This window comes from Echiichthys vipera (assembly GCF_963691815.1).
Source record: "Echiichthys vipera genome assembly, chromosome: 18".
In the NCBI taxonomy this organism is placed as follows: Eukaryota; Metazoa; Chordata; class Actinopteri; order Perciformes; family Trachinidae; genus Echiichthys; species Echiichthys vipera.
Window position 1 is genome coordinate 16,523,180 of NC_139843.1, and position 25,030 is coordinate 16,548,209.

The 25,030-nt window shown below is 41.0% G+C and overlaps 3 protein-coding genes across 4 annotated transcripts; 1 reads left to right on the forward strand and 2 right to left on the reverse strand.

The window, feature by feature from the left end:
- Positions 1-6: 6 nt before the first annotated feature.
- tom1l2b (target of myb1 like 2 membrane trafficking protein b) lies at positions 7-12,685 on the reverse strand. 2 transcript variants are annotated; one of them, XM_083932155.1, is made up of 15 exons: positions 12,586-12,685; positions 12,097-12,181; positions 11,389-11,467; positions 11,093-11,242; positions 9,947-10,081; positions 9,689-9,835; positions 8,571-8,687; positions 8,312-8,445; positions 8,137-8,188; positions 5,239-5,407; positions 4,012-4,138; positions 3,757-3,832; positions 2,882-2,941; positions 1,048-1,084; positions 7-912 (listed from the first exon to the last, which is right to left on the reverse strand). In XM_083932155.1, exons 1-15 carry the CDS (start codon positions 12,635-12,637, stop codon positions 764-766), a joined length of 1,569 nt encoding a protein of 522 aa, XP_083788281.1. In that variant the 5' UTR covers positions 12,638-12,685; the 3' UTR covers positions 7-763. The 2 variants fall into 2 exon arrangements, with proteins under 2 accessions (XP_083788281.1, XP_083788282.1); XM_083932156.1 differs by lacking the exon at positions 2,882-2,941.
- A 279-nt stretch (positions 12,686-12,964) lies between these two features.
- Positions 12,965-16,516, reverse strand: atpaf2 (ATP synthase mitochondrial F1 complex assembly factor 2). Its single transcript, XM_083933155.1, has 8 exons — positions 16,184-16,516; positions 16,025-16,069; positions 15,681-15,829; positions 15,217-15,314; positions 14,830-14,910; positions 14,578-14,690; positions 14,213-14,328; positions 12,965-13,895 (listed from the first exon to the last, which is right to left on the reverse strand). Exons 1-8 carry the CDS (start codon positions 16,302-16,304, stop codon positions 13,758-13,760), a joined length of 861 nt encoding a protein of 286 aa, XP_083789281.1. The 5' UTR covers positions 16,305-16,516; the 3' UTR covers positions 12,965-13,757.
- Positions 16,517-16,772: 256 nt separating this feature from the next.
- On the forward strand, positions 16,773-21,917 carry LOC310960670 (glucose-induced degradation protein 4 homolog). Its single transcript, XM_083932428.1, has 6 exons — positions 16,773-17,146; positions 17,576-17,635; positions 18,088-18,195; positions 18,283-18,384; positions 18,502-18,632; positions 20,472-21,917. The coding sequence occupies exons 1-6, from the start codon at positions 16,844-16,846 to the stop codon at positions 20,533-20,535; spliced, it is 768 nt and encodes a 255-aa protein (XP_083788554.1). The 5' UTR covers positions 16,773-16,843; the 3' UTR covers positions 20,536-21,917.
- The last annotated feature ends 3,113 nt before the right edge of the window (positions 21,918-25,030 follow it).

Here is a 25,030-nt window from a genome sequence, read left to right on the forward strand (position 1 = left end):
CCTATCGTCAAAGCAGCTGGAAGATAAACCCTTTTCAAAAAACAAACACAGAAAAAAATCTACATTAAATCAACATCTCTTCATACATCTGCAGCCTAAATATACACAAGACTAATAAACTTGACATTTGTCATTTACAGATTTACAACTGTGACTGACTTGCAAAGGGACTGATACAAACACCAAAACAATATCCTTGTAGGTAAGCACAGTGCTGCTGCCTCGAATGGGCATTACCACAAAATAACATTTCTGTAGCGGTTTCTTTAATTCTAAAACCTTAAATGATCAACTCTGGTTAGTGTTAATGCATGCTTTGAGGGCTTTGGGTAAGAGATAGTTTTCCTACTAATGACAAGGACAGCAGAATTCTCTTTTATAAAACTCTATTTAAGGATTAGCTGCATTATGAAGCTCTGCAGTCCACAACAGGCGGAAGGAGATTCTTCACATACAAAGAAGGAAAAAAAGCAGGCTGCTCTTTAGTCTCTGACACCGGTCATCATGTGGGTGAGATCCATCGTCTGGTGGCATATCAAAGTAGGCCATTTGTTTGGTTTTCCCTTTCTCACATGGAATTAACAGAGAACATGAATAATTCCCTTTTTATAAAGGAGAGCATGTACAAATCTCTGTAGTGGAGCTGAATAGTGTTGAATCAGAAGGGAGGTGGATGCGTTTTAGTGTCAGGTCAGTCTTTCCTCGGGTGATGCTGCTCGGCTGGTCGGGTCTTAGGCTGATCAGAGGTTAAAAGGTGGAAGGTCTACATGGCGAACACAGCATCCTCCGGCCTGTCTGGCTTCTTGCGGCTTGGAGTTCCCTGCTCTGCACCTGGCTCGCCGCTGGGAGGCGAGGGTAGGCTGGGGACCATCTCTGCAGCTTTGGCTCTCTCCTCGAGGAACTTGTCGAATTCTGGTTGCATTGGATCAACAGAAGAAAACAAAAATGAAGGAAGAGAATAAATTTGTGAAGAAATGTGGGTAAAATGTAGCTGGAATAGAAGTGGGAAATCTACCAATAGTGAAAAGCAGATTTATGATGTCCTACCTTCACTTGTTACACCTTCTTCACCTTCATCTCCTTTCTGGTGAAAAAAAAAAAGAAATCACAGAAGTCATATCTTGGAGTTGACTGGTGATAAACCTAATCCACTGCAAACCACGTAGACCAAGCTCTGATCCTGTGCATGCGCCCAAAACCACTACATTATTCGTTTTCCTCCACACTCCTTACCTGCCATTACCACTCACCCAAAATTGTACTTGTAATTTTCGAAATAATGATAATACATTTTTGACTGATAGCCGATACCAGAACAAATCCACCAGTTGTTTCCCAACACAAAACAGGTGGATATTACCACTCAATACTGCAACACAACACGTTTCATAAATTGTGGAAAATGAGCATGGACTCTTGTATGCTTTGTCTCTTATTATGGACCATAAACACAAAATTTTACATCCTTTTTTTCCCCTTTTTCATGTTAGTAAAAAGTTGGTTAAAGCTCAGGTGAGTCACACAATTTGTTTAAAGGGCCCATATTTTCTCATTTTCAGTTCATACTTGGGTATTTTGGGTTTCTACTTAAACATGTTTACATGCTTTAATGTTCAAAAAACACAGTTTCTATCTCATATGTCATACTGTCCATCTTACCACGCAAGTAATAGTTCAGACCAAAGCTTTGCAACGAGACAAAAGCGTTTTAGAACGTTGCAGTGGTGTAAACTGACCCATCTCCGCTCGACTCAAACCGGCTGATGTCGTTGCCTGAAACTTAGTTTGTCACGTCACCTGTTTCAACAGACAGTCAACACGTAGCAAAGTACGCTGGTCAAGTCACTAACAAGCTGTCAGATGGTCGAAATGGCCGTGGTTGAGAACAAAGCAGTGAATCAGGGAAATAAAATGGTATTTTCCCGGTTTCATCACTACTCGAAATGCAGCTGTTGCAAGTATTTCAATATCTCTGTCCAAAATATATCCAGCAACGGAGAAAAGTCAGAAGTTTGAATGGAAGTATGGCGAGCTGTTGCTATGGAGATGTCACACAGTCTCATCTAGTTGCATTGATGTAAACTGGCAGGTTTCAGAACGTTGCAGACCTGCACATCGCAAGTAGTTGCAAGTTTTTGCAAGTTGACAAATCTCTGGATTGGGAAGTCTGCTCTGATTGGTCAGTGTTTGCAGGTCTTCCACATCTGCGCACTTGGCATCTCTGTACCGCCATTGCAGTCGAGGAATGTCTTTAATGGTACCTATATATAGCATAATTGTGACATCACAACAGTACAGAAGTGCTGGCTGCTCATTTAAAGACACAGTTTCTGAATACAGGCTGTGTGCATTTCTCTGTGGATCGAACCTTATGATACTTTCACAGCATTTATATAGCACCTCCGCCTGCTTTGAAATAAACTCTCACTTTTGAAAATATGGGACCTTTAAGATTAGGTGACAAATACCATTTGATTAAATGTACGGCTACAACAAAAAATCATTTAGTAGACAAAAACTTTATCCTATTATGATGTTTCACTGCCAGACTACAAACAGATTACAGACGCTTGATGTCCATTGGTGGAGGAAAAGCGTTTCATCTCGCAATGTATTATGCAGCAACACATATCGGCATTCAAAACCTCATGCTCATTTCACACATTTTTGTCCCGTCAGTTTGTCCCCACAGCACACCGTTAGTAACTTAAAGTGAACCAAGATATTAATGTGTGATTGGTCAAAAAGTGAGGAAATGTAATGTAAGAAAAATGTGTTACTTAGAGATTTAAAGAATGAGATAAGGTCCATAGATAAGTGAATGAAAAGGAAAGACAAAAGGAGAGAGAACAGGCAGAAAAAAAAATCATGATGGGCTCACCACATCAGTACACAGCCACTCCTCTATGTCATCCATGACAGAGGACTGGCCTCCGACACCCTACAGCGCAGCATCGAGACCGCCAAAGGTGGCCGGAGGGGGGGTGAAGGGACAGCAATGTCACAACAGAAAAAAAAAATCCGTCCCCAAACAAAACAGAAAATATGACTTAAATGAACTTCAGCGTTAAATGCAACTTAAAGTATTTTGACGGGGGGAGAAAAATAAAGAAACTGGAATGGAGATCCATGTTTTTGGACGGCGTGGCACATCACATACAGTGATGATAATGACGAGGAGCGAAGTTGATATGCAGGAGAATCCACTTTTACAAGGAAAACACTGAGCACATCACACAAGCAGTTTAGCATTTATTTGACCATTTTGCACAGTCAACAACCCACACACAACAAACAATCTGATTAAGATGTGACAGCAGGGTTTAGACATAGCCGTGCACAAAAACGACATGAGGAAATCTATGTCAGTCTTGTTATTAGCCGCTTCAAGATAAAGTTTTGATTTCATTAATTGTGCTGGAAACTTATTGATAGTCACACTGAGCAAAAATGGGAAAAAAACAGCTTGAAATGTAGCCTGAATATTTATTATATTGTTATTAAAACTGCATGCTCGGTTAGAAATAAAAAAAAAGACAAAAACCAAAAATCTCCAAGACGAGTTTAAACGTCTTTTATTAATTTGCTAATTAACTGAGCGATTAGTAGCTTGGCGTTAAGGCATGATGGAAAATGTCTGGTACAGCTGGATGGAGCAAACACACACACACTCCAAATGTTTGTTGAGTGGTTATGAAAACACCAATAAAAATAGTCGAATAGCTGAACATAAAAGCTGCTGTCACTGAGACTCACCGCTCCTGCAGTCGGCTGTTGGACGTCCAGAGTGGGAGGAAGGCTGTCAGAGGCATTGCGGTCTTCTGCTGTAGAGCTGAGACGAGGTAAATATGGGCTTTTAGAATCCTGCTTTGTATCATTTGTCATTAATGAAGCTGAGACAATTAGTCGAGTAACTGATTAACATAAATTTGATCTGCAACAATTTCATTAAAATGGAAAATTCTGTTGCTTTAAAAAAAAAAAAATATGTAGAGAGAATTAACGTCTTACATCTTGCGTGGTTCAGGCAGAGCTCCAGTCCTGGTCTGTGCAAACACATCAAAGTCATCCTGGCCAGAAGGAGGTTTACAGCTCGACAGAGAGCTCAAGGTGCTGCTAACACTGTTGGTGCCCATGTCTGGAGGGAAGAAATAAAGAGCATGTCTAGAGCATGAAACAATATTCCACTGCACAAGCTAAAAAACTAATTATTAGTGCCTATTCTTTCATATGTCAAAAATCCTCAAGCAACTGTTGCTTGTGCTAAAATAGAGGTCAAAAGCAGAATCAGCAGGGGGCTAAATCAAGTCTAAAATAATCTGCGAGGTGCAGCAAAAGGAATAGGTCAACTTTTCAGTTCATTCATTTTCTCCCCAAGAGTAAGATGGTAGGACCAATACTACTCTGATATCTGTGCATTAAAGCTGAAGTAGGTAACTTTTATAGAAATACATTTTTGTCATATTTGCTGAAACTGTGACTATATTCTGACTGCAGAACATGAGACAGATAATACTTGGGGGGGGGGGGAAACATGCTCCTCTTCCTCCACCTAGTGCTTGCTAATGGCTTCGCCAACATTCCACCAAGCCTGAAGGAAAACAACCACTCAGAGCCGAGGAGTCTCTGACGCAGTGTCAATGACTGCTCGTGAACTCTGATCGAAGAAACTAGTCAGTGCTGATTAAATATTCTGTTAATGTATTGCCCATTTCTTGCCAAGCTGGAATTGTTTCTTGACGACCAGCAGCCAGGTGTAGTGGTTTCTTGACATCTCTGCTGGTGCAGTTTTGCGCTTTGGTCAGACCCAGGCTAGCCCTTTTACCCTACGTCCGGTGATTATGCTAAGATAGTTAACACACAGACATAAACATGTAATCATCTAACTCATATAATCATAAGAGATTAGGCAACAAACCTACCCTTGAAACTGTATTGTGTCCAGCTGTAGTGTCTATTCCAAAACAGCTAGTATGAGAAGCCTCGGTTTGGCTCTCTAAATACCTAGCTAACTAGCAATCAGGCTAATTTAGCAAAGCCATTCATGTTGCTGTGATTCGCTGAAATATGTCAAGACACACAACCAGCTCTTAAGAGCTATTGTTAATAAGATAAAATACAAATTGTTTTTAAGGATAATTGTATCTAAATATAATTGTAGACAGTTGCACTATGTCGAACCAGATGAAAAACTTATCCAAGCCGTCTTGGATAATGTTGGAGGAAGGGCGTACGTACCAAGGCCAGCCAGGCGAGAGGCTAAGGTGCCTGGGGAGGAGGGCCTTGCTGCGGGGGCTGTGATTGTGGGAGGCAAGCTGGATGGGGCTATGTTCGCCATATTGCTGACCACCGCCGGGGAGCCTGGGCCGAGGTCTATGAGGTTGTCCTCTGTAGCCTCACTCAGGACCTGATTTAAAATCAAATCAAAAAATTAATGAAATAAAAAAAAACTTTTGCTCTTGTTTAATGTAGATGAGAGAACGTTTTTAGGGTTTCTGGCTCATGAATAGCAAAATAATTTCCTTTTGAGGAGGGCTAAGGAAAGGCAGATTATACAGTATATAGAGTCTGGAAAAAAATGAAAAACAAGGGCATGTTGCATATGAATTTTGGAAAACATGTTGGTTAGCTTCAGGAGAGCATGAAAATGTCTGTAACTGAGGATAGGAGGAAAGTAAGTAACTTTCTGAAAAACTGTTTCTTAAGGGGGTCCAAAGAATATAGCTCTTCATGAAGAGACATATTTAAGTTTTAAATGTGTTATCCACCAATTCATAATGATGTTGTCATAAACTATAAAGTGCTCTTATCCGTAAAGGCAAATCAATCCCCTTAAGAAGGTGAAAATAGAGCAGGGAGGGAGGAGGGGAGATCCAATTGTTGGGCTCTGGAGGAGTTAATATATCAAGACCAGTTTGCAAATCCCAAACCCTGACTGTTTGAGACAATGCAAACACAACATGACAGTGATTCTTAGGGACATATTCATTTCAGGGCCATCTTAAAGCTTTTGTCACTGTCAGTCGACTTCCAGGTTCATCAAAGCATTGTTTGTTGGGGGCTGCATAGTCAAAACATGCCATATGGAGGGGTGAGAGATACTGGTTGTGACAGGGCACATAATATTTAGCCCAACAGTTGCTGTGGGGTGACTGATTATTTAGTTGATATTGAGTTTGACAATATTTTCATACTTGCCTGTCTCAGCTAGCCACAGAAACAGAAGAACAGAAAAGAACAAAAAGGAAGAGACAGAGAATACCATTAACATGCCTGTGCAGGGACACAATGTAATGGTATGATAACAATGGGAGATATAGCATGCCTGATTAACTGGAAATCCGATGAAGAGGTAAGTATGTTCCAGCAGAGTATGCCTGTCTCACGTTTTTAATCATTCTTGTTTTTGGTCCATGTCGATTAGAGTGTATATACTAGTATGAATCAGGATACACTGGAGCTCAAAATGAGAGAACCAGTTATTAAGACTTGATTTATTCTGAAATACTGTTCTTTCTTATGGTTCAGAATTTAATAGAATCTCAGTTGTGCATGTTAAATAACCAAGGCACTTAAACAAAAACCTTGTTGTCAAGATGAAGGCCAAAGGGATGACCCTCTCAGCCGTTGCAAGAGAGGTTGGGCGTTTCAAGTCTGTGATTTCAAGAATATTGAAACTTTACAAAAGGACACAGATTCATTTAAGTCCCTCAAAAAGGCCGGTCGTCAACGTAAGTGCACGAGAGGACGGGATTATGCAAAGACTCTCAATCGGTTCAACCCTGCAGCTGGAGTTGCTCGCCAGTTCAGTGCTGAACAGGGCAAGGATCTGTCTCTGCACACGGTGTCTGGCCGTTTAAGACAATTTGGACTGAAAGCCCACCCTGAAGTGACCAAAACTCTCATGAGCAGAAATATGAAAAGGCTAGACTTGCCTGAACAATCCCCAGACGACCAATCGATTGGGCTTACTGGATGTACAGTGCTGGGTTAAAGCCTGGGATGCCTGACACGCGGCCACATGTCAGGCTCTTTGCCTTCGGTGCCAAACTGATCCAGTAAAGAGCCGCTGTGGCTGCAGGTTTTCATTCCAACCAAGCAAGAAAACACCTGACTCGACTTATTCAATCACTTGAATTGTCTTCACACAGTTGATTTGTTGGCTCAGCTCCACCCAAAATGAGTGTGATGGATAAAAGAAATACAAAATCCCAGAATAATAAGCCCGTCTGGCAAGGCGAGACTAAAGAGTAGGTAGAATTTCAGTCAAGAAAGATTTTCTTTGGTTCAAGGCTTTAGTACAGTTCATGGAGCTGTTGAGGAAGTCACAGTAAACTAATGTGTTGCTTCATAAAATTTGTCCTCGAGATTTGGACATTTTCAGCTCTTTTGTTTTGGCAGATTGTTTGAAAACTTTGCACTGAAGAAACAATGAGGCCGTTAGATAAAAGTAAAAACAGGCATATAGAGGTCAAAGTATGAGTTCTATGCAATGCTTACACTAGGCTTTCAACACCGCCTTCAGGGTTTTCTGGCTGATTAGTCCTAAATCACCCTTTTGACGTACACCACCACTCCAAAGCTGTGACCGGACTGTTGATTGTATTTCATTCTGGCATGGACAACACAAGTGGATCTCTAAATACAAATCAGCAAACACAAATGCAATGACTTTGCATCGCATTAGAACTGTGTTGTCATAGTCGATGTTTCCCCCTACTGGACAGGACTGAAATTCAACAGGTCTGCTCTGACTGTAGAAAGAATATTTAACATGAATGCAAAAAAATGTAAATAAATGATTTTTTCTTTGCATTTTATAATGAAAGTGAATGCATTTATGTCTGTTTGGTTTCCATTTAATCAGGCATGTACATCTGGTAAATCACTGATAAATTGACAGATAGCAGCACTTGAAAGACATTTCAAAGCATGACTGGTAACATGTAACATGCAAGTTCACATTACTGACACTAAAAGATGTCGACATAAGAGGGTTAAGGAAACATAAGCAGAAAAAAAAACCACTGACATGGAAGAATGGGTTTAGAAGATTTAGACAGATACTCTAGGAATTTAAAGGTATGATGGAAACACTGGGTGTTAAATCACCTGAGTCACTAAGTGCTGGCTTACCCCATTGTTGACACTCTGAGCTGAGGACCTCCCAGACCTAAACCTCTCATACCTGCGGCAAAGAAAGGACAACATGAAAGCAGTAAATAAATGTACCTAACCAAATGTGTGCAAACATACAATGATGGCAGGGTAGAAAATTAGTTTCGGTGTGCATTTTGCAGTGTCTTCCAACCTTTCGTAGCGTAGGAAAATGTTATTGAGGTCATCGTTAACATGCAGCAGCTCCTCAGTCACCGCCTCATTGGAAACACAGGAGATGAGCTCCACTATCCTCTGCTGCATGGCTCTACAAGTCCTGTTAAGCTCCTAAACACACGTACACACATGTATTCATAGTGGCCTGTGGATACTGTTGGGTTACTGCTTTGTACATGTCTTTTTCAAACTAAAAATAATATTGTTTTGGTTCTTTCAGTCACACAAACACACACCTGTAGTAATTCATAGTCAGATGTGTCCTCCTGTCCTGGGACCATCTCAGTCAACATCTCTGACATCACCTTAGTGTTTCCACGAACAACATCCAACTCACTGCGCAGCCGGCAAATCTGATTGTCACAGAGTTAAATTAATCTTCAGTTAGCAGTTAGTCTATTATTTGGCAAACTAATCATTAAAAATGATCACATTTGCAGCCAACAACCAACCGGGGGTACTACAAGTAGGTTCATGGAAAAAAATTGTGATTTGCTTAAAAGTGTGCTAAGGAAAACAAACAGATGAATTTGTGAATTGTTGATGCTGACCTTTAGTAAAGTTACAAATATATCTAAGCTACCCATCACTCTGATTACCTTGCACAGCAGGTGAATTATCACGATAACATGAGATAAGATGAGATCATGCGAGAATCACGGAAATCAATCCTGTCACACTCTAAGTAATATGTTTGTGCTTCAGTCAGATGTCCGCCGGTCAATTAGAGAACGGCACTGAAGGCTTTTCTCGATCTAAAAGACGTTTTCTTTCTTTTCCTGATTGACTTCGGCAAGATTTTGATTGACAGAAGGTTCATCCAATCAACTGCCAGGTTTGATTGCCCTTTCCCTATCAGTTTCCATTGACACCTTCTCAGATAAGTCAGGTTATTAGTTGTGAGAGTCAGTTGTAACAAGAACTAAAGAAGAACTAAAAGTAATGGATAAACAGCTGAAATAGTTAGCTAAAAAGAATGGCTAAACAGGTGAAATAGCTTAATGTCATGAATAATCACTTTTTTAAAAATTCCAGTTTCTGCCACTCTAAGTAGAGTGGTACGAACCAAAGCAACCTTAGCACTGACAAAATAGGTTGGGAATCACTGGCTATGGGCATTGTCACACCAAGCATATTTGCAGCAGTGTATTCAAACTCTGGAGGTGTTTAATCATTGTCTTTGGTCTGTTTCGAGGTGCAGGCAATGGCATTTTGACTCTCGTGGCACCAAAGAAGAAACCTGAAAATGTAGGAGTCTGTCCACTTGTAAGAGAAATGGAGGTTGTTTTGGAGTTGAGTGTATATCTGAACCAACTGTTGAGTTTCAGTGTTGTTTATGGGTGTGACATTGTACCTGTTCAGGTGTAGGATTGATTGCTCCAGAGGCATGAATGTTGGGGACTTGAGGGGTGGTGTAGGCTGGCGGGACAACCTGTGGTGTGGGCTGAGGAGTGGTGCTGAACTTATGTAGGGTGGAGTCACCTTCTGGAGCAGATGCCAACTAACAGCAACAGAAAAAGAGAAACAGCATGTGACAAATTACCTGGGAAGATAAAACCCTATGCTTGGTCTCTGCACAGTTTTGGTATCTGTTTAGTATGATGCCTCCTACCTGTAGAGGTGTGTGTATGGGTGACAGGGTATCCAGGTCTGACATGGGGAACTCAATGCCTTTCCTCTTTAGCTCCTCATAGATTTGGACCACGCCTGTAAGGTCTGGACTGCTTCTGAACGCATCAGCCCATGCCTGGAGGAGCCAGAGTAAGATGAAAGATAAACAGAGGGAAAGAGTGAACAGAAACAAACCCATGGGTGAAGGGAAGGCTGACACAGCAAACAAAGCAAGGCACGTCAGAATGGTGAAAAGAGGCCTGTACTGTGATCATTTCTGTTTGTCTGCCCTGAATACATTTTGTCAGCAAACCACAAAGCTCTTGGCTTCTCTGTCTCACCAGTGGGCAAGTTAAAGCTAAACCGGGCCATTACAACAGCATAAGCATGACAAACTTTTTGACAAACAAAAAAAGTTCACATGAGGCTGGTAATAGTTTGGCTGGAAATTTACTTAGAATTGCTTTAAACTTTAACGTTGTAAGGACTATAAAGTGCACACATGATCCCTTTTATCAATTCCAAGGTACACACATTGAGAGACAACACCTGAGATGAGACAGGTGGTTTGGGAGCTGTACAGCACAACTGCTGTGTGCTAAAAGAAATGTCAACAATACTCCTGTTATTGTGTAAAGGGAGTGCTGTTGGATACATTTTCCCACAACGTTTTCTCTTTGGACCTACCTAATGAGGAGACAAACAAGGGACCAATTCCATTCTCCCTCACAGTTAATGTACTGTATACCCCCCTCCCTCCTGGATCCTTGCTGTAAGCTGCTGTCACATGGTTTCCCTGGTGGAAATAAGAGCAGCCCACATGAGCCTAGCAGGGTTACCCGAGCTGTGACAGGTAACTGGAGCTGCTCCAGGCTGAAGCCCTGGAGACACAGTACTTTACCTGAGGCTCTGCCTGGGAATGACAGGCCACCGTCTCGACTGTTACACACCTCTCACTACTAACTGACTCAATCAGAAACACCGGTTTCTCTTACATTGATGTGCAGCATTAAAAAAAAAGAAAATATAAAGACTCATTACCTGTCAAATTATTAAGCTGTATGATACACAGTGACTATGCTAACCTGATACACAACACAAGGCAACAAGCCTACACTAAATGCAAGCAATTTCACTATTATCTTACCTGAATCAGAGCAAGGACTTTATCTTGAACGATTGTAGGCGGGTTGTTTTTAGGGGATATGATTTTAACTAGCACGCCATCAACAAAGTCCCTGCTAGTGACCAAAGCGTGAAAACGATGGCCACAGTTCTTCACTCCCGTCTCCAGGACCTGACGGATGCAGAGAAGATATTTTCAAAAGATACTGTGAATCAAATCCTAGTGAGTTTTGCAACCCAGAAATAGCATGGGCATGGCAAATTTTTTAATACTAAATCACGTAAAGGATTTCCTTACTCTGCCCACTTTTAACTCACCGTTAAAGCCAACATCACTTCCCTATAGTTCCTGTTGCCATTCAGCCTCTTCTTCACTGCTCTAATGGCATCCTTTGGACTGCACAAACACAAAAACACACAAGTAAAAGCACAGATTAAACACACAAGAATGACATAGTACAGTAAAATAGTACAGTATGCCCATGGCTTTTAAATGGATCCTTTTTGAAGGCACTGACAGCATGGTGGTCACATCTGCAAAAAGCATAACACCGTGCGCAGACACATGTCAATGATTCTTTGACTCTGACAACAACTAATCGACTCTAAGGAAGTAATAATTAACTTTTGAATTATTTGACCACTACTGTAAGACCAAAACAGCCTCACAACAAGTCGGACTCAGACCGCTTTTTATAGGCGGCTGGCTGATATAGTGTATACCGCACTATCCTAGACCCAAGGCAGTTTACAACCCAATAATCAAACAAGACCTTGGCAACACACACCAGCTTAAACATACAGTAAAAAAAAAGTTAATGGAGGACAGAGATAAGCAATGAGGCCTTGCATAAATCCACCTTACACAGCCAGAGCTAGGCTTCTTTAAGTATGCCACAGATACAGAGAATAGGAAAACAATGCATTACGTGAACAGCACAGGAACATGGAAGATATACTAAACTAGTGCATATAAAGAGGCTTAATCAGATACGGATATTCATTGATTTTTCCCTGGGTACTCACCCATCCTCTGTTTCATTGATGATGTCACATATTTCCATGTTAAGGGTCCAATCTTCATTTTGCAGAGAGCCATCAGTGGCTCTCTCTGGAAACACACAGTTGAGACAATAATGGATAAAGTAATAAGACACAGCAGACCAATTATAGGACGATGACTGGTGGCTAGCTGTTAGCTGACATAGCTATGAGTCATACTTTAAAATAGAATTGTAGTCGTCAATGTTTTTCGCACCGACTCAAGAATTGACGAAGACAGCAAACAGACCTTTAGTTTGTTAGCGGCATTGCTAGCACATTGACATTTGTTACCGTAATTACATTACTAGTTAGCTCGGCGGCTAACGGTCCAACTGTAGAGAACTCATTCAGGAACGTTAGCATGCTAAAGGTAGCGAACGCGTAAATGACTATCGCACAACAAAGACACATTTCCAGGACATATACGTCTATCTTCACGCGGTGTCACTTGCTAGACGTCAGGTTACATACCAATGCAATGCCCCACAGGGGTACTGTAAGGATTTCCCAAAAGGAACTCCATCTTGCTCGACAACAAACAAGTCAGTCCATGGGATAATGATGATACATGAGGAAAGGTCCCATGAAGTCCCGCCCACCGTGCGATGTAATTGGCCCAAAAAATCCTGACCTTTAGCGTGATTGGACAGCTAGGACACACATCAGGGGAGTTGGGCGATTGTAAATAAAAGGCACCAAAGGTTGCATCAATAATACTCGGAGGACTGCTTTATGACTGTAGCACTTACTCCGATATGAGATATAATACACACAAAGAAGTTGTACATAGTTATGAAAGACATCTTTACAAGTGCTTGCCTTGTTTGGGTTTTAATTCACAATACACTTCACTGACATTTTTCTTAGACTAGGTGGGGAGGGCACAGGCAAACATGAGTCATTGTTTTAATTTAAGTCCAGCTGTAAAAGCAACAAAACCTTCAGCTTTTTACATGAAAATTACTCTGGGATAAGGATGGATTTTATTTTTCAACTGAAATTCAACTTTTTGGAGAAACAGAACTGTGTAGAGATACCAGGGGTTCTGTGTACAGCATTCAATCGTTCACCTTATAACCACAATACAAATGCAAAAATACATAGAGCATGAATGATGAGTTAATTCAATCTTGATTACAGAAAATTATTTGAATGCAGTGTCTCACCTATTGCACCTACTGTAGTTTACCGTCACAAAACTTTACACACAGCCCAATTAGTGTGGATATTGGGCTGTAAGGATAGCAAACATGCTTTCCAATATTTCAATGCGGCACACAGGGAAAGCAGACATGCAATTAACATCCCATCCCCAAACAGACAACAACATTAGTCACTATTCTCTTCAAACCATGTGCAGTGTCCAAAATGTCACGCATGACTGAGAATGGACTGGATACTCGGTGAGGGGTGGCACACTTGGCAGCTGCCACATATAAACACTGCAGAAAGAAAGCCAATGTTTTTTTTTTTTTTTTCAGGAGTGAGATGACTCGACAAACAGATCTCAGACAAAGCAGCTGTCATTGCTAAATAGAACAAACAGAGCATGTTGTGTTTGTCTGCATGGATGACCTGAGGTGATTTCAGTTTGAGGGCACATTTGATGAGTGCTCACAGAGTTTTATGGTTTGTTTGCTTTTTCAGTCCTGCATAAGTTTGCGTTTGACTGTTGAACTCTCAGATGAGAGATGGACAAAAAGAGCTCCAGCAGCAGTTCGTGCCCTCAGCTCATACATGTCGTAGTCATGGACCCACTCCACGTTTCCCCAGTGCTGAATCTGTGCAGGAGCAACAACATGTTAGAGGAATAAACAGAGACTAATAAGTCTGCATGAAGAGAAGCAGGTCAACCTTTGTGGTTCTTAATTGTTACACTGAAGGCAGTACATGCAGAATTTAACCAAGACTCGGATAAGCAAAGCCAGCTTCAAGACTGTATTGTGCATTTAATGCTACTAGCTTAGGTTTCATGGAGAATGATGGAAACAGAAGAGGGCGCTGTTTTTCCAGACTAAATGAAACAAACCTTTTGAGTTTATTACAATTACAGATGGGAAGCAGAGAGAGAAAAAACACATTCAACATGCTACTCTACCTGGTATTCCTCCTCCAGTCTGGAGAGCAGCACAGCCTGTTCCACACTTAGATGTCTGTCAATTATTCCCATCGACAGCACAACAGACTTCAGCTGGGTGATCACATACTCAAGCCCTGCACAGGAGAAACCATATTACTGCATAGCTGTCCTACTACTATTAAAGCTTATTACAATACTGTTTACCAAGCAAAAGGGATTCAATATGACATCTTTTTACACTTATTGACAATTACCGCACAACCAAAAGAAAAAAAAAATGTTCTATTCGATGTTGTCATCAAGAGTATGTATGATAATATTTACCACAACAGGTAATTCATCTAACTCAAGGCCTGTGTCAAAAGAGTTTGCAGATGTTTTACCTGTCAGGGACCAGAAGTTGTAAGAATTCAGGTGTTGCCGAAAAGTGTCTTTGGTTGCCTCTGGGATCTCAGGACCCAAAATATTGGACGAGGAGCCAATAGTGACATTATATCTGCAATTGAGTGTAGGAGATATAGACAATAAGGAAATTGTTGAATATAATAGTTACATTTACAAGGGTTACATCTTCATTTTGGGGGCATTGTCAGCAAATGTGCCTTGACTGTGACAAAAGCTAATGCTGCTCTTACCTGTTTTCAATCCAATGGAGCACAGGATCCCACTCATTCTTCTGTAGCTCAACCAAACCGTGGGGCTCATCTACTCTGTAACTACACAAAACATAAACATCATTAATAATAATTGAATTAAAAGGATGTCACTTTATAATATGGGTAGTAAATATCTACTATATGTTGCCATTGTTGATCTGTCTTTCGCATTGATGTGTAAACAACAGTTACATTGACCTTAAACTCTTTTTAATAGAGTTTTGTTGGGCATTACCTTTGGCTCTATATAAATGTGCAGAACACTGAATACGTTATTTTTGTTATTAAATGCAACAAAAAATCCAAGTTCAAAAAAGGGGATTCATTTAATTGAAGCTTCAGTCAATTAGAAATTAGGTAACATACCAGACAGTATCAGTCTCCAGATATTTCAGGGCAGCATTGATCATTTGCTCCTTGTCACGCTGTGTGGGATTATCCAGAGCTGTGTTGCACAGTGTAGTCTGCAGAAGAGTGTACCATTAAACATCCTTTACTAGTGACTGAACATCGCAAGAGTGGCATGGTAAAAACTTGGCATGGTAAAACTCGATCTCAGCAGCTCATGGCACAGAATAAACCAGGGCTTTTCATATATTTTGCAAACTGTGACATAGCTTCCCTGCCCTAAATTCTCACCACCTTCCCACAAGAACTGTCTTGTCGACATGCCAATTAGCATATGGCACATTTTATGATATCATGGAGGGAGCTCCAAATATGTTGTGTGTGAAATTGAAAGCACATACATATCAATAAAGCTCTTTTTAAAAACGTGTCAATCAACACTATTGATTAAACCCCCTTTATTTCCCGGTAGAAGGCCGTACCAGGTGCATAGTGTAGAACTTCAGTGTGTCCCTCTGAGCATCCCACTCGGTTGCCACGGCAATGGCCAGGGCTTCATTTGGCACTGTGAACAGCTTCCCCCCAGGAGTTTTTAGTTTCCTTCTGTCTAGGTTTATCTCATATAAACCACCTATATGAAAATGTAAACAATGGAAATAGTAATTAAACAGAATGGTACAAATATGGAAAAATAACAACTACTTGGGCTTTTATCTTCCTTTAAAAACCTTAAATGTGGTCCCACACCTTGCACAGTGAGAGCACTTTTTCCCCACTCCACAATCACTTAACTGACATCCTCGATCTAATACTAGTGACAGCTTACCTTCACCTTGGGATATACTGACATCCTGATAAAATCGTTTTCTTTCTGGAAAAACAGCAGACAATATCACATCAGTCAAAACTTGCACAGCAAGATCAAGTTATACAATGTATTGCTGTAGAAGAAGATCTTTTAATCCACATTGAATATGCATCTTACCTGCTGTGGCTGTAGAGTATTTCAAAGCAAACCTAAAGTGCTGACTTCTTGGACACACTTTACTGGCAGAAAGGATATTTCCAAACTGACTCTGAAGTCTAACAAGGCTCCTCAACAACATAATGGTAGTTATGTGTAGATGTGATGTTTTTAAGAAAAGCTAGCTAATATGCTAGGTTACCTGCTCCTGGCTGCACTTTGTTAATAAATTAAATGCCACATATTTTTATACGAGCGACTGTTTTTCGTTTAAGTATTAACTCTTGTTTATACTGTAATGTATACAGTTGCTACGTCTCTATTGACACATTTCTTCCTTAGCTTACATAGCAGCTCCTGCAGTCAAAAACACGCGTGTGACCTTCTGCGTTTGAAAAAAATAGCGTCGTAAATAGTTTTTATAGCTGGGAAATGTAGTTTTATACGTGCATCAACGCAACTTTAGACCCTGACAAAACGACAGGAACGAACTACACTCACATATTCCCATAAAGCCTTCCGCAAATTGAACCAACGAGAGTTGACGATATAAGCAGGGTGAACTCTGTCAGCCAATGAGAAGGACGGATCCTGCTGCCTACTGGCCGCGTCGAAGTCCACTTACTTTTCTGGAAGCTTGGCGCCTGGTAAACTAAACTGGAGGACTCGGGGGGGATTTGAATGTTGGTGGACCTCTTCAGGCCTCTCCCAGCTCTTCATAGACACCGACAGAGTCCATCGCCCCAGACGGCAGTTGCCCGCGGTCGGTGCCCAGCCAGCGAAGCGGGAGCCATGCCTGTCCCCGCTGGATACCTCAGCGACTCTCCCGCCGCGGCCTTCACATCCTCGGCCTCCCTTATCCCAGCGCCACCGATAAACACCCGGCAGCCCGGTGTTGTCACCTCGCTGTTGTACAGCGGTTCCAAGTTCAGGGGCCACCAGAAAAGCAAAGGGAACTCTTACGACGTGGAGGTGGTTTTGCAGGTGGGGCTGTGGAGCGGATGTTTTTACTATTCAGGCCAGCTGTCAGGGCCATTTGGTGATCTGTCAAACGGGCGCCGTGATGATTGACAGCTGGGACATCAATGAGCCCTGGCCTGTCGTTGAGTAACTCTCCTCGCTAGCTGTGGATGTAGCGGTGTCTGTTTACTATCCTGTCTTTTCAGCCATAAAGTAGACATTTTAGCTAATGTTAGTATTTCAAATACTACTCGCTGTAGATTTGATCAAGTTGGCTTCTGTATGTGTAGAAATACTCTTGCATGCCTGCACGTTTTGGCAGTCTTGTGTGAGAGGATATTAGATATGTCACATCACAGCATTCCCTCCTCACTGTCATTTGAATCAAGAGGGAACTACACAATACAGATGTGTTTTTTAGTAAATGACCACATGATCTGTTTTCTTTTAAAGCATGTCACCATGGAGGATTCCTACTTGTGTGGCTACCTCAAGATAAAAGGACTGACTGAGGTGAGAGGAGTACAGTAATAACCTTTTTATTGAGATACAAACATAAATAAGAGAAGACTGGTATGTCCACTGCTTATCGTTTTTGACTTCTTTTCAAGAGACTGGTTCTTTTTTGTTCATTTGTTTATGTTACAGATGGTACACATGCTTATTACAGATGGTGTCATTTTAGACTACTACAGATTGTACAAAACTGTATCTGTGTCATATAAGCCCCACAATATGTCTTCAGTGTTTAGCAAACTGAATCAATATATGTATTTCAGAAGTCACTTTCTACCCTATAATTTGTTTGGGGATGGAAACGTTGAACTGACAGACTTAGCATTATCAGTGGGTGTGACATTCCTTCACTTACAAAGAGAAGAAAAAGACAAAACGGCATGTATCCGATTGGCTGCACCAAAGCAAACAAAAGACACAACTGTCCTCTGTTGCGTTCACTCTCGCAGGAATACCCAACTCTGACCACGTTCTTCGCCGGCGAGATCATCAGCAGGAAACGGCCGTTTTTGACCCGGAAATGGGACGCGGATGAGGATGTGGATCGTAAGCACTGGGTAAGACGAGAGCTTGTTCATTCATGATGTGCACAAGTGCTGTACAGAAGTTGACCCTGACATAACCCTTTTACTGTTTGCGTCCAGGGCAAGTTCCAGGCGTTCTACCAGTATGCAAAGACGTTCAACTCGGATGAATTTGACTATGAAGATCTGAAGAACTCTGACTTTATTTTCATGAGGTGGAAGGTAAGGTACTTCCTAATTTAAGCCTAACCATACAGTATGTTGTAAGTCACCTCTGAACTGCAGCTGCTGCTATTTCTCACCCTGGTTGCCCCCCCGCCCCCTCCTCCCCCGCCTCAGGAGCAGTTTCTGGTCCCTGACCACACAATAAAGGACATCAGCGGAGCTTCCTTCGCCGGATTCTACTACATATGCTTCCAGAAATCAACAGCGACTATCGAGGGCTACTACTACCACAGGAGCTCTGAATGGTAAATTGTTACTATGAGGGGAAGTGGAGACTCGATTATGGCTTAAATCTTAATCAGGATTATATTGGTCAATATTGAGATCCTGATTGCTTGCATTTATTGAACTTTTAAAAGTAAAAATTGTCTTGAATTTCTTAATATAATCTAACTGAAAGAAGAAGAAAAATGAAATAAAGAAATGCAAAAAAAGAATGATAAATAAATATAAATATATCAAATAATTAATGGAAATAAATTAGATTAAAAAAACAGGGGTAAAATGTTGCAGCGCCCTGACAAAACCTACTGAGATCTCAACAAGCTTTTTTCCGTATACTGTGTTCAACATATTCCAGTCAGTAACTCAACAACTGCTGTAAAGGGATAGGGTGCGCTCGATTTATAACACAGCACAATAATCATTTTACCTCTATTATCTTGTTTTCATAATTGCTGTAGAACAAAATCAGAATTGAAAATAAAATTTGATTAATCGCCCAGCCCCGAGTAATTTTACAAATTAGCAGAGTTGTTACTGAAATGTTGTGGGATCAAAGCCCAGAGCAGCTGGAAAGTCTGGGTGGGGAAAGTCCTTAACAGACAAAATTCCCAGCTTTTTGCAGCTTCTGTCAAGGTGCCCTGAACTCTAAATTTCCCCTTACTCAGCTGATTAGTAGATGACGAATGTGGCTTTTTTTCAAAAAGCTACAAGTTAGACTGTGTGTAGCCTTATATGGATGAAACGAAACAATCTCATCCTCAGTTTGTTGCATTTGATTTATATGGTTGTACTGCCTAAGCGAACTGAGGCCTGCTTGCACTCTATCTTTAGTGATTTCATTTTCATTTGACATTCTTTGGCATTTCTTTCAACTCCCTCTGCACTTAATGGTTTGGCTATTGTTAGGACTTCTGATTTCATACCATTGAGCGTTTTTTTTTATTCCCTTCTCAGACCGAATACTTGGAGACAGTTTTGTTTCAGTGTCTGATCGCAAAATACCACTATTTGATGTTGATTTTCAAAAGGGGGAAAATGGTTAACAGCCAAGCATAATTAACTCTTTATGGCTTTCAGATGTCAACATCCATCTTTTTATTCTAGTAAAGCCTTTCATTTTGGGATTGTTTTTGACAATCTGGACTGTTGTGTCGGAAGAGTCAAGTGAAGTGGTGGTTATACTCCGATATACCTTCTGTGTCCAGTGCATGTGCATCCTACTGGACTGGATATGGAACTAGAGCATGCGCAGTAGAAGCGCTTGCTACAGCATGCGTACACTTGGGCGTGGTCACTTTTTTTGTCTCTGGGACATGTGCGGATGACAACATTTATATCAGGCGGACCGAAGCGGACTCTCGTGGACGCAAAGACACAGAAAGTAGAATTGTGGCTTCAGGCACATTTTAAAACAAGAAATGATCACCTGGCCCGATGACCCAATTTCAAGGGACAGATTCTCCAGACTTTTAATAAAATGTCTAAAATGATTGATGTCATGTGAAAACCATGTATCTTAGATTCCTGGTGATTCTCAAGTGTGTGTCCATATTTTATTACACCCATAGATGGTAGTTTGAATCCAGTGTGGGTATGTTGGGCCACTAGCAATAATAATAATGAATAAGGGGATAATTGCTGAATGGCTTTTAAAGACAAAATGCCGACTGTATATAATATCAAAAAAGGGAATTTGATTTCATTAAAAATCTTAAGAATGATCTCTTTAAACTCAATAAACCACGTAAAAACAATTTGGATTATTTGAGAAAACCTGAATCGGAATTCTGAAAGCAGATTTATGTGATGTACTTCTAACACAAACTTATCCTAATACATATCCTGGTGTTACACTGCAGGTACCAGTCTCTAAACCTCACCCACGTTCCCGAACACAGTGCAGCCATCTACGAGTTCCGGTGACCCCGGCCGGCATCGTGGATCTGTTTTTTGACGGACAGAGACTAAAGGAAAAGCAGAGGTCTGCGGATGCTACTGAGGAAGAAACGACCAGGGATGAGAATTTGGGCTTTGGAGAAGTGCAAACTCTTACGTGTTCCCAATAAGTGGATGGACAGCGGATTGACAAGTGGACGGGACACCAGACGAATGAATGTACAGATTGGCGAGGAGAGGAAGAACGAAAGTGCAGGTCTGCTCCCCGGCTGGAGCTTGTAAAGTTAGAACCAGCAGCAGAGACTGGGTGTGGCTCATATAGTGTACCCTTTCTTCATTTGTTTTAACAACGCTTGTTTCTCGAAACACTTTATAAGCCGAGTTGGGAATTCCCTCTTTTTTGTCTTGCGACTAGAAACGTCTCCTGCTTTCGTCCAGCCGATGCAGAGTGAGCAACATAAACACATGTGACTACCGTCGGACAAGGATCCCTCTGAGGAATCTGCTCTCATGAACACAATCTATCAAGTAAATCGCCAAGTCTGTGTGGAAGAAAAGCAAGAGAGAAGTTTGGATTCATGATCATTGGAGCTTTAAGCAGCCCATAAGCTATAATGACAGTATTTTTTCTTTTAAGCTAAGCGCGTTTGCCTGCCAAGAGGAAATGTTGTGATTTTTCTCAATGATGGACGCAGAGTGGCACTTTTTAAGGCTGCAATGTGATGACACGCAAAACAAGCGTTCCCCCTCTGTGTTTATACAACTGCTTGGGAGATTATTATCACATGCGATTGCTGTGGAGTGCTTGTTCTATTGAGTTACATTTGCACAAAAATGGATTATATGTTAATAATGCTTGCAGTCAGGATTTTACACTCACGTGCCCTAGTACACAAGGTGGCAGGTCAAGATTTTGAGTAGTTTTTAAGAGTTCGACTGTGTGGGGGCGTTCCGAGCCAAAACAATCAAAAGTATTCGTATAGATATTTTTTACCCGGCACTCTGAATTAAACAAAGAGCTTTTTACTCCCTCGTGTCATTTTAAATTAAGATCCCCCCCCCCCCCCCCCCCACTACCCTGATATTTCTGTCCCCTTGACTATGCAACACTTTCAACATAGCACTCCAAACATAAAACCTTCAGTTTTCAGAGACAAAATTTTATTCTATCCTTAGAGTATATGGAAAATAAAAAAAAATCTATCTTCATCAAAGGAAATATTTTTGTTAAATTGCCTATAAAAATACTCCCTTATCATGTTCCCTTCCCATGTGATGGTGCCATCTTTGTAAAGCGTATCAGAGCTGTATTAAAACAGTGTTTGTTTGAGAATAAGCCTGGATTTGATTGAAGGTGTGACTGTAAAGAATGGATTATGGATTTAAAAAAAAAATCATATCAAACCATCTTTCACTGTGTCCTGCCTGTTTGACCAACATACTACATCATCTTTTCAAGTGACACTCATACTACTCCTCATTTTAATTTAAACATTAACTTTTTTTAATCCCATATTGTAAAAAGTAAGATTTCTTCAAAGTCTTTTTTTATGACAGAGCAGGTGGAGGTGCTAGATGAATACTGTGAAAGTATCAAAAACACTCAATCCACAGAGAAATGCACACAGCCCGATGTCGTATTGACATGACAGCACATTCACTACAGTTTCAATATACTTTACAGGTATATAGATAATATATAGAATGTCCAACGCAGGTGCTGAGACGGTGAGATGAGGCCGCAGATGTGGAAGACCCAGGAACACTTTTTCAGGAGGGGGGCTTAAAGGGACAGGCATTACAACAGAGTGTTTCAGACAGTGGGAATACAGGTATAAGACACCATGAGAAAAAATAATGTGATTTTTGAACTTTGAACATGTTCTAGTAGAAACCCAAGATACAAGTTCTATGGATCTGATAATAAGCATAATATGGGACCTTTAAAGTGTAAAACAAAATCATCTTAGTCTGTCAATACTGTTACAAATATTCCCTCAAACAATTACCTTGATAGTCTTTTCACCCTGCACTGCACTCATTTCATACAGTCTTCTTATGTTTTAGCATGAATAATCAAATATGACACTTACATGCTGATGTTCAGCAGGTATAATATTTACCATGTTCACCTCCTAGTTTAGTGTGTTGGCACGCTGGCATTAGCACTACACACAAAGCACACCTGAGGCAGATGGGAAAGCCATTATTATCATAGGTATTTAGTCATAAACCAAAGTATTGGACACATTGAAACCTTGACCTAATGATTGTGCTGGAAGAAAAGTCAGGGGTGGTTGAGACATTTGATCTAACTGAAGCACAAATGGCAACCACACGGTGGCGCTATAGGTTAAAGCAGAGGATCGCCAAAGTCATTTTGTGGCAACCCATCCAGTAGAGGTTGAGATATTAAACAGCATTAGTGAAAGGTTTGGCCTCTTGGTGGCACTAGAGGGGAAATCAGGGGATTAACAAAGTTACAGTGGATATTTGTACCAAATATTGGCAGTCTTTTAATATATATCAACCGTAGACATATTTGTCTTGACCTAATTGGTGGGTCAACTGACCACACGCACACGTTGCCATCCAAAGCATGGCTAAAGTGTCTAGCTATAGATTTCTGATTTTTACATTTTCCACAGGCCTATTTACAATAGCATCTGTATGTTCCAAGAGCATGTGTGCCTATTGATATGAACTAAAATTGTAAATATTTAGCAAGGGTTATCTTCACAGATCATGTTGCGAATGAATGAAGAGATGGATGTTTGAAATGCTACTTTATAATGCAGCCCGTTCAGCCACTTCTCATCTCATCTCATCTCATCTTCATCCGGGGTCGGGTCGCGGGGGCAGCAGCTTTAGCAGAGGAACCCAAACTTCCCTTTCCCGGGCCACATTAACCAGCTCTAACTGGGGGATCCCGAGGCGTTCCCAGGCCAGTGTGGAGATATAATCTCTCCACCTAGTCCTGGGTCCCCCCGAGGCCACCTCCCAGCTGGACGTGCCTGGAACACCTTCCTCCTTTCAACGCAAAGGAGCAGCGGCTCTACTGCGAGTTCCTCACGGATGGCTGAACTTCTCACCCTATCTCTAAGGGAGACTCCAGCCCCCCTCCTGAGAAAACCCATTTCGGCCGCTTGTACCCGCGACCTCGTTCTTTCAGTCATGACCCAGCTATCATGACCACAGGTGAGGGTAGGAACCAAGATTGACCGGTAGATCGAGAGCTTTGCCTTGAGAAGATATAAATGTATAGTCAAGAACACTTTGAGGACGTATTGATTAACAAAGCATCAGTAGGCTGTACGTTTCGGATGATTTCAACATACTGACCCAGGGAAACATACATTTAACATTTGACCTAGAGAAAAAAAAGAAAACTCTCCTTTATATTGACATAAAGAGGATATTGTTGAGCTGGGGAGCATACATGCACTCCTGATTTCATTCCTCTTTTCTTGGAGTTCACAATCAAATTACTGGATGCCAAAATGTCCACCTAGCTGCAGAGTTTGTATCCATCTCTGGTGTTGTGCCTGCTTTTTAGTGGAAACTGCACAGGTAAAACACATAGAACTTGAGGTAGTATCACAGAAATCCACAATGCTTGAACACATGTCTGTTTTACTAAAGTGCTGTGCAGAAGGAACCAAAGAAAGACAGGGAAAAACAGCTAAATCGGTTAGGCGCTAACATTATAAAAGTGCACATGATGTATGTATACCGTATGTAGGGGAAGTACAATTACATAACTTACTGTCAGATGTTCTACTCAGGAATGTGGAGTTCTCCGTGACGTGGCTTAAACATAAAGGCTTGCTCAGACTTGACAGCAGCCCAACAATACAACACATACATTTAGGTATGGTCTTAAAACACCAAACCAATGATGGTGGTTCCGGCCCATCCCTTAAGAAAAACATGCACATTACATCTTTTCACAATTCAGGTGACTTTATTCTCCATTAGATTTGCCTAATATAGTTTTTTTCCTTTGGCTGGGGCATATAAGACAACACACAACATTCATAAGGATACAAAACAATTATGCATATTAAAATCTGCAGGAGTAATACATATGATGAATGGATACATTCACTGGTATTAAGACCATAAAAAGATCACAACAATGCATAGTATCGTCAATCATCCTATGAAATACTAATAATGCTGTGAACCAGCATCCAGTACGTGACCCTGATGAGTTAAGTAGTTGCCCTATCTACTGACTGCTACACAAACTCCTTTTTATCTCTCCTCTGCACACACTCTCACAGTGGTTTCAAGGCGGAGAAACAAGCACCTACTGTCTGTATACTACATGAACATTACAATGAACACAGAATATAAATGTATTACACCTAATGTGCTACTTTTAACCACTCCTCTTTAACCAATATAACAATCAGCATATTTACGTATATCCTTCAACACTTGCTAACAAATACATCAGCTTTCAGATTTCATAGTGTGTGATGGCATTTGCTGTGAGCCTGGCTGGGCTGATTTTAAA

Excerpts from the sequence above, each read along its gene's own strand:
- tom1l2b (XM_083932155.1), bottom strand. The coding sequence starts at position 12,637 with ATGGAGTTCCTTTTGGGAAATCCTTACAGTACCCCTGTGGGGCATTGC. Across the intron at positions 2,942-3,756 it reads AACAGCCGACTGCAGGAGCG|GGTGTCGGAGGCCAGTCCTC; the intron begins GTGAGTCTCAGT and ends GCTGCGCTGTAG. Across the intron at positions 1,085-2,881 it reads AGTGGCTGTGTACTGATGTG|AAAGGAGATGAAGGTGAAGA; the intron begins GTGAGCCCATCA and ends TTTTTTCACCAG.
- atpaf2 (XM_083933155.1), bottom strand. The coding sequence starts at position 16,304 with ATGTTGTTGAGGAGCCTTGTTAGACTTCAGAGTCAGTTTGGAAATATC. Across the intron at positions 16,070-16,183 it reads ATACTCTACAGCCACAGCAG|AAAGAAAACGATTTTATCAG; the intron begins GTAAGATGCATA and ends CTGTTTTTCCAG. Across the intron at positions 14,911-15,216 it reads CTGGAGACTGATACTGTCTG|TTACAGAGTAGATGAGCCCC; the intron begins GTATGTTACCTA and ends TGTTTTGTGTAG.
- LOC310960670 (XM_083932428.1), top strand. The coding sequence starts at position 16,844 with ATGTTGGTGGACCTCTTCAGGCCTCTCCCAGCTCTTCATAGACACCGA. Across the intron at positions 17,147-17,575 it reads ACGTGGAGGTGGTTTTGCAG|CATGTCACCATGGAGGATTC; the intron begins GTGGGGCTGTGG and ends TTTCTTTTAAAG. Across the intron at positions 18,196-18,282 it reads ATGTGGATCGTAAGCACTGG|GGCAAGTTCCAGGCGTTCTA; the intron begins GTAAGACGAGAG and ends GTTTGCGTCCAG.